General features: G+C 30.7%; 1 protein-coding gene across 1 annotated transcript in view; it reads right to left on the bottom strand.

Moving 5' to 3' along the window:
- Positions 1-783: 783 nt before the first annotated feature.
- LMO3 (LIM domain only 3) overlaps positions 784-9,144 on the bottom strand; it is a 68,761-nt gene continuing 60,400 nt past the window's right edge. Inside the window, exons 3-4 of the mRNA XM_074195175.1 lie at positions 8,652-8,777; positions 784-1,198 (exon numbers count right to left, since the gene is read on the bottom strand). Coding sequence (XP_074051276.1) covers positions 1,093-1,198; positions 8,652-8,777 — 232 coding nt within the window. The 3' untranslated portion in view covers positions 784-1,092. The remainder of the gene's footprint in view (positions 1,199-8,651; positions 8,778-9,144) is intronic.

Here is a 9,144-nt window from a genome sequence, read left to right as displayed (position 1 = left end):
ACATTATTCAGTTCTGAGACACAAGTAACACTGCTGAAAGGATGCCATGGCTTCTCAGAATAGAAATAAGACTTCAGCAAATTTATGTGCAATTCCAAATATTTTTAAAAGACCTCAGATGTGCGGACAAATCAAGGATAACATGCTGCTTAAAGATTTTACAAGAACTTTGATATTTTTCTAAGTTACTACACTTGAGCAGTAACATTTTTTCTAACTTAACCCTTTGGGAAAAATACATGACAACCAAAGGCACTAGTTTGTAAAGGGGACTAAAGACTGGCAAAAATCATGAAACCTATTAAGAAGGTTGAGTACAAGAATTTGAAATCATAAGTATTTTCATGATTTAAAGATATATTCTAAAAATGCCACTTTTTTCAAGTTGACAAAAAATAAAATTACTCTTTGATGAAACTTTTTATGTGTGTGTTTTTTAAAAAGCTGATCTTCAAGCCCCTGAAAATAGGGGTCTTATAATGAACAACACTGACAGATCCTTTATCATAGTGGCAGTGGTAGTGTATGCTGCTAGAATACTTTTGTTTTCTTAAATATTTAACATAGATAGACTTGCTTTATCTATGTGCGTAGCATTTACCGGGATTTACCCTTTAATTTTTTTTAATAGAAAGTTACAGCTCATTTAAAATAGCTGGTAGATACAGAAAGCATAAATATACAATAAGTTTAAACACTGATTGTACTAAATGCAACAATACAAAGAAGCAAAACAAAACACAAATGGTAACACAATAAAACTGTATTACATTTGTGCTTCAAATATTACAATACATTATATACAATAGTCCAAAATAAACATCTCATGCCAAATGACACAAAACAAAGAGCAAGCAGGAAAATCTGACGATATGTACATTAGCTTTTGTTTTTTAATAATAAACATTCAACTGTGAACGGGAGCAATTTCACTACATACAGTTGCAGTCCGCCTTTTATTCCACACAATCATCCTGTTTTTCTATATCTACGCTATCCAATAAGTTCCTGTGTCAATTCTTATATACATTTTGAGCAAAAAAGATAAAAGAATGTAGTGCTTTGTATTCTTAGTGGGGTGACGTTGATAGATCAGCGAACCTGGGGTGCATAACCTTCTTTCATCAAACCCTCCTCATAGTCCGTCTGGCAAAGGATCATGTTATTCTTTAAGAAAAATTTGTCTCCAACACAAAATCTGAAAATATATTTAAAAAATCATTTTGACAGATTTAAGATTATTTCATTGTAGAGTCACATTTTAAAATTATGGTTCTATAACAATGACATAATTCTATATATCTGAAATTTGGCTTAGACAATGCTTTATCACAGTGAAGCAATTTAGTACTTTATTGATTAAATTTCTAATTTTACCTTAAATCTTAAGAAAACTCAAATAAGCTGTCAGTACAGTAGGGCCATTTCTGTATAACTATATAAATAGGGTGAACATATATAAAAACGATTTACTTGAAAACAAGTAGAACTTAATCACTTTCCTAGAAAGAATAAAAAAGTATTAATATTGTTTTGTTCATTTATTCACATTATAAAAAGGAAAAAATATATTAAGATAACTAGGTCGATTAGAAGTTAAGGTCTCTTTTAAAACTTTCTATTTGTCCTAATGTTTAAATTTTAATGAGGTATATGTGAAAAAGGTCTCTATTATGAAAGTTCCTTTAATAGATTATGCTACAGGATAATATTCCTTATTTGTGGCAAGTTCAACAACTATAAAAAATTTACAGTGGCATTTCTTAGAATATTTCAATTTAAAACGAGAGTTTAACTCAAGGGAGCATTGCTATGAACAAAGCAAAGCATTTTTATTACCTAACTGCATTTTACTTCATAAAGCAATGTTCAATCTATTTTAAACAATAATATTCTTAATAGAGGCGGGGGTCGGGCAGAATTTCTAAATGAGGAGACATTTATTCACCATTGGGGGTCAGAAATAAATGCTGTGATGTTTAGAGCTGTTTTAACAGTATCTCAGTAGCTACATGTGGGGTGGAGGGAAGGTTTATATATGTATTTAATTGTAACAATTTAACCTTCAAACAGTAGTGTCTGCTAGAGTTGACCCAGTATAACAGACATATAATTATACAAGTTGACCTAACTGACCTTTGATAGTGGCCTCTCTTTATCAGACAGTCAATTTCTAATGATGTTCAAGTAGAAATCTAAGTGGATTGTCAGATTAAATTGTGTATTGAAAGCTACCCTTTAATGTTTTGTGAAGTTGGAGGCTTCAATGAGTAGCAGTTGGACTGATTTACATTTGCAAAGATTGGAATGCTGGACAAACAATGAACCCATTTATTTTCCAACTGGGTAGTTTTGGAAATTTATCCTTACACTAAAGTAGATAGGGGGGAATTGCACAATAAAAAAGTGGAATGAAAAGAATTAGTTTTTCCTCTTAAAGGAAAATCAGTCTGTTTATTTATGGAGTATATTTTTCCCCCTCCTCTAGGATTACTGCCTGCTGATGCTGTTGATTGAAAGGAGAGCTTATGCCATGATCTTGAAATCCTGGTGTTATTAGAGGTCAAAACTGATATAATGAACTTTAAACAGTTTGGATTCAGCAATTTTTTCCCTTCCCTTTACTAACTGTAAATTATATGATAATATTAAATAATGTAAGAAATGTTACTATAATAAACAAATCTTAATCTTAGATTATAATGCTAACTAAAACCAAACTCAAAAATAGAAAACAATGTTCAGTTAAGAACATTTCCATCCAAAACAAAATTTTTTCCCAGATACAACAAAAAAAGAAGACATACTCTATAGACTATAATTCAAAAACAATTTATATGTCCTGCTGAATTGAATAATTATTTAACAAAATCAATACTACGTAATATCAAAATAAAACTGTTAAAACTCTGCTTTATGTGGTTATCTCCAGATTAAAATGAGTATCCTAGAAAGATATTCTTCTCATCCCCCTCTTATTAACTCTTAAATGTTACAAGATTCACATTAGTATAAGCCAGTTAACATTAAGATAAATGAAAACATGTCAGCTATTATAATTATAGCTCATGTCAAATTGTTATTTTATCTTTTTTAAAACTTTTCCCCTTTACAAACAATAAAGTATTATTCTCCAATAATATATTAATGCATATCATAATCAAGTCTTCATAGCAACAAAACAATTCCTCACATTTACAGGAGTCTTATGTTTAACCAAGCTCTTCCCTTGCTAGGATCCCCTAGTCTATCATCAGTCCAATTTTACAGGTGAAGGCCCTGAGGCTCAAAATAAATTAACTGAGACTTAATCTGTATCTATTAATTCCAAGTTCAATGTTCTCAACATCATGTTGTCTTATATGTTGCAAAATAATGTTATTCAATATCTGAATTGTTTTTATATTGGGCACATTGTTATGGACAGCATAAAATCCTATATTTAGAAAATAAAGGGATCTTGGAAGTTTTCCAGTCTAACACTCAGATTCTAAGTGATTTGCCCAGGGTCACACAGATAATAAATGTCAGAGCTTAGTCTCTGGGCCTCTGTAACACAGTATAATTTTTCTTTTTTTTTAGATTTGTCAAGGCAATGAGGTTAAGTGGCTTGCCCAAGGCCACACGGCTAGATAATTATTAAGTGTCTGAAGTCGGATTTGAACCCAGGTACTCCTGACTCCAAGGCAGGTGCTCTATTCACTGTGCCACCTAGCCGCCCCCCCAGTCTAATTTTTTTTATAGAATATTTACACTCTTTGAAAGCCTACAGAAATAAAGAAGAAAATATACACTTAATAAATAATCTAACACTTCAGTATTGGTTTAAATATTGGGATTCATGTTTACCTTTTTTTTTTTTTTTAGTAAGGCAATAGAGTTATATGACATCTCCAAGGCCACACAGCTAGGTAACTCTTAAATGTTTGAGGCTGGATTTGAACTCAGGTCCTCCTGACTCCGGGACCAGTGATCTATACACTGGGCCACCTAGTTGCACCTATAGTTAACTTTTAAAATTATGAAGTATTTTACATCAATGTTATTAAACTCATATTTTAAAATATATGATTTTAGAATAAAATAGGAAATACAAAGTAAAAGAGTTCCACATAAAATAACTTTATATTAGTTTTATTAAAAATTCAAACCATTGAAAAGATCCCTAACAGACAATTTCGGAATAGATAAAAAGTTAATAATCTTCACTCCCAAAATATATATAGACTAAAGTATAATTCTATCTCTTGAATTACAATGTCAATATTACAAGTGTTGCTATTATTTTGATAACTTTTTTCTTTTAGATTTTACAAGGCAATGGGGTTAAGTGGCTTGCCCAAGGCCACACGACTAGGTAATTATTAAGTGTCTGAGGTCAGATTTGAACTCAGGTACCCCTGACTCCAAGGCCAGTGCTCTATCCACTGCACCACCTAGCCACCCCCTGTTTTGATAATTTTTTAGCTGAATCTATGTTAAGTGTTAAGAATCCATATAAGTTAAAAATGTGTACATAATAATGAACACCTATGCATTAAAAATGATGCTTAGCAAAGGGCAAAAAGAAAGCTATAGAAAGAAAAGAAAGAAAAGAAAGAAAAGGGACTTACTTCTATTATTATCCCCTCAAAGGGTCATTAATAGACTACAGATCTTAACTTTTCTAAGGGCAAATTAAATCAGACAATTGCAATTTAATTGTCCCACCCTTCTTCATTTTTTAAAAAAGTTAGGTAGGACCCAATTTTCTTCTCTGTCTATATTTCTGTTTTAAGTGTAGACTCAAGATTACAGACAACTGGAAAGCATTTTAATGCTGCCCTTTACTATTTTCATATTGTGATCACTAGCTTCACTGATAATAAATTGTAAGGGACTAGATTTTATTTAATCTTTCTACCCCCCCAGGCTTATCACAGTACATTATTTGTCAGGTTGATTTCATACATCTTTTTACCATTTTTATATTTGCAAACTTGGTTGTTTTCTTTCATGCTCAAAGAGGACCAAAACAACCTCACTATGTCATGGTCAAGGTACATCATATCATGTCTGCCTATGGCTGATTAGACCAGTAGGAGCTTGGAAGGCTCTACCAAAGGGTGAGCACAATCTTTTCATGCCATCAAGGCAGAAGAAGGAAGGGAGAATTAAACATTTATTAAGCATATACCAGGAACTTTATAAAGACTATCTCATTTTATATAGATTACCTCCAAATACTCCTATACCTCATAAACTATTCTGAATGTTATTGAAAATCATCTTCTAAGAAGATTTGTATTTGAAAAGAAGGCAAGGGTCATATAGAAGAAACATTTTTGTCTTTACATTCCCAATATATGGGCATCATAAATCCTCATTGAATTTCTTTTTGTTGTTTTTTTGTTTGTTTTTAGGTTTTTGCAAGGCAAATGGGGTTAAGTGGCTTGCCCAAGGCCACACAGCTAGGTAATTATTAAGTGTCTGAGGACGGATTTGAACCCAGGTACTCCTGACTCCAAGGCCATGCTTTATCCACTACACCACCTAGCTGCCCCAGTCCTCATTGAATTTTAATGAGTTTATCTAGCATGACTTGAGTTCTACAATAGAATCATAATGCCATTCAAATCATAGAGGCAATGCTTATTCTGCCAACAAAGCACATTGTAATCTGGTGCTCTTCAGCTTTATTTCTCCAAGTCCCTAACATAACCTTCTGCTGTCCCCAAGTTTTCTTCATTCTTTCCTACTTGCCTGGAATAACCTCCACTCATCTCTGATTGTTTAAATTTTCAACATTTATCAAGTGTGTATGACATTGTTGAGGGTAATTCATCCCTACTCTTGAGAATCATTCCATCTTCTAAGACCTAGAGTTTTTATTTCCATTAAGTTTTTTGACTACTCTGATGATCGGTATGACCTTAGTACACACTGATCTCTCTATTATCTCTAATTCTGTCACTTGTAAGTCTTGTGTGGTTTTTCTGTGTGATGTCTACTTTTCCAAAGTAAACCATCAACCCCTTTTGGGTAGTTTCTTTTTTATTCTCTATCATTCTCTAACATATTATTCTCTATCATTTCTACATATGAGGTAGTATTAAAATATAATTATACTGGATTTTTCTCAAATCCTGAGAAATGTTCAAAATATTCAAATTACTAACATGGGAGAGGAAGACTATAAAAATTATTGTATTCTGAGTCATTTAAAATGAAGAAATACTTCATTATATTTAATTATAGTTAAAGGGAGAGAAATAATGATTATAAAAATTGTATCTATAAATATTACACAGATAGGATTTTAGTTCATCTTTCTTTGATGGGTTTGCAACACATTTCTCTATCTATACAAAATATTTGCAATATTTTTGCAAACAGAATTTTTTTAAAGTGAGAATTTTGTGAATGAGTCAATTAGACCTTAAAAAACACGGCCTGATTTTAATAGAGATTTTCATTTTAATTATATTTTAAATATTTGAACTAAAAATCTGATAACTTTATCCAACATTGATGATATCTCATTTCAGAAACAACAAAAAATTCTCACAGGCAAAGTTATCTATCACTACCAATTTGCCTTGTGTTTCCCTTGGAAAGGTACAAATTATGACAATTATTTGGCTGCCCGAAGTAGAGTACCATGAATTATCATGGTTTTATTGGATACATTGGTTTTCCAAGTAACTTCTAGGAAAAAGTGTCACATACATGGAAAACCTTTTGTATTCAGGGTAACAAAAATTGCCTGCTTTGCTTGACTGATGAAGATTAGCTGACTTCTTGCATTAAAGAAGTTTGTCTTGTATGGACTAAAGTGACAAGATAATAACTAAGTGCTAATTGTGCATAACCAACACTAAAGATATGCAGCCCCCTTATGGCATGTAATAAATGAAGCGACAACAGAAATATATTAGGTACTTTCATAATGATACTAGCATAGTGTTTTACAGTAATAAGAATATGAACAGTTTTAGAGTCAGAATTTAGTAGTGTTTGTCTTACTTGACTGAGTTCTACTAGAGAGAGAGAGCCTTAATTATGAATGCATTTTTTTTATTTCTATGGTAGAATAAAATTGATGCATGATTTGTAAATAGCATTAACAACCTGCAATTATTTTGTATCATAATGCAGTTTAAATAGGGTTTAATATTTGTAAGATGATTTAATTTTATGTACAAAATATGGCTAGGATAGGAATTTCAGCCTTAAATTGGTAGACTAAAGTAATAAATCAATACAATTTACTTTAAGTCTATTAATATGTCTTTTGAAAATAAGCTGTATGAAATAATTTTTCTGGATCTTGGCCAAAAATGCTTAGGTTGTTATCTATGGTTGTTAGTAAAAAAAAAAAAAAAAAAAAAAAAACCTACTCTTTAGACCTTAAAGATGAGCTCTTATAGTTATCCCTTAGGAGAAGGGTATCTTGCTTTAATGTAAATTTTAATGGCATATATACAACTGGTTACTCAAATTCTTCAGAAATAGATCTAAAATTCTGGAGGAAGAAACTAAAGATAACTGTCCTTTAATCAAAAATTTTTCATTAGCAAAATAATGTGTATAAATTATGAAAATATAGATTTTCTGACTCTAGATTATATTAAATATTATATAATACTTTGAGTCTTTGTTGATATGCAATCTCATATTAATCATCTACAGAAAATAGTTTATTTTTGATATTTAAGTTCTTCATGATCTCACAAAATGCTAGAAATGTTCCCCTCTCATTCACACCCACACAATCACATTGTTTTCATTAGAATGTAAGATCCTTTCAGATTTGCATTTCCATATTTTATGGTAAAAGAAAATATATGTTTCCAATATTATTTATTTATAAACATAAAGTATGTAAGAATATTTTCCCTAAAACTTTTGTTGACATTTTATTTCAAAACTAGAGTAAAATCTTAAGGAAGTTGGTTGCAACTCTTCTGAATAATTTCTATAAAGAGACAAGTATCACACAAAGTGAAGTAGAACCATACCAGTAAGATGATGATGGCATTTACATAATACCTTAAGATTTGAAAAGTGTTTATAAGTATTATCTCCTTTTATCCTCATGACAACCCAAAGAAGTAGTTGTTATAATTATTCCCATTTTACAGAAGAGAAAACTAAAGCACATTATTCTTTACGCTACTTAATTTAAATGTATACATATATAATATATACATACATATATAATGTATATATACAGACAAATATATATTAAATACACACACACACACACATATATATAATAATGTATGCTTTTAAAGAAAGTATATAGAGAGCACTTAAACTTAGAAGCATACCTGTGTAATCTTTTTTTTTAAAAAGCAAAGTAATTTTTTTAAAAGGAAAGTAATCATGAAAGGACTAGGATGAAGACAATAATTCATTACCTTCTTAGAAATATATGTAATAAAATAATTTATTTATTACAGGAGAAATACATAATAACTTTTCTTATATTTCACTTGGATATTTGTGAGACTAAATAAATTTTGATAGGACACAGATACACTTAAATAATTTTTTTAAGTTTAGAGTCATAAAAAACTTCTGGTCTTAAAAGCTATTCTATCACCACTAACAAAACTATTCTACTGCTTTTGGGATGTAATTCTCTTTGGGATATAAAATTCTCTTACCTTTGATTACAAAGCTGACATGCAAAGCAGTCGAGGTGGTAAACATTGTCCTTGGCTCTCATCACCATCTCAAAAGCAGGGATAAGCTTACTGCAAGCAGCACAATTTCCCGTAACACCAAATAACCTAAAAGTATATATAGAGATGTGTTTAACAAAAATAAATGATTGTAATGGAATTTGAAATTATAGGTGAAATATTTCTATACTCCTTACAAAAGGAATCAAAACAGAGTATTACTGTATGTCATGGTATATAGGTAAGCAATTTATAAATGTTAGATATGAACTTTTTTCCTATGTATTATCATTTTTAAAAAAAGTCCTTTTGATCAATAAAAGGAAACAGAAAAGCAAAGTTACCTAACCCACATGAAAACAGAAGTCAACCAATTTGAAAACATGGCAAGAATCTTGTTCATGGATTGTACCAAGAACATAAGATCCATGTAACTTTGGTGTTAATGCCAAACATAAAACATTTTAAGGAGGAT

This window comes from Macrotis lagotis, chromosome 7 (assembly GCF_037893015.1).
Source record: "Macrotis lagotis isolate mMagLag1 chromosome 7, bilby.v1.9.chrom.fasta, whole genome shotgun sequence".
NCBI lineage: Eukaryota > Metazoa > Chordata > Mammalia > Peramelemorphia > Peramelidae > Macrotis > Macrotis lagotis.
The sequence above is the reverse complement of the archived record's forward strand: the minus strand, read 5'-3'. Positions and strand labels throughout refer to the sequence as shown.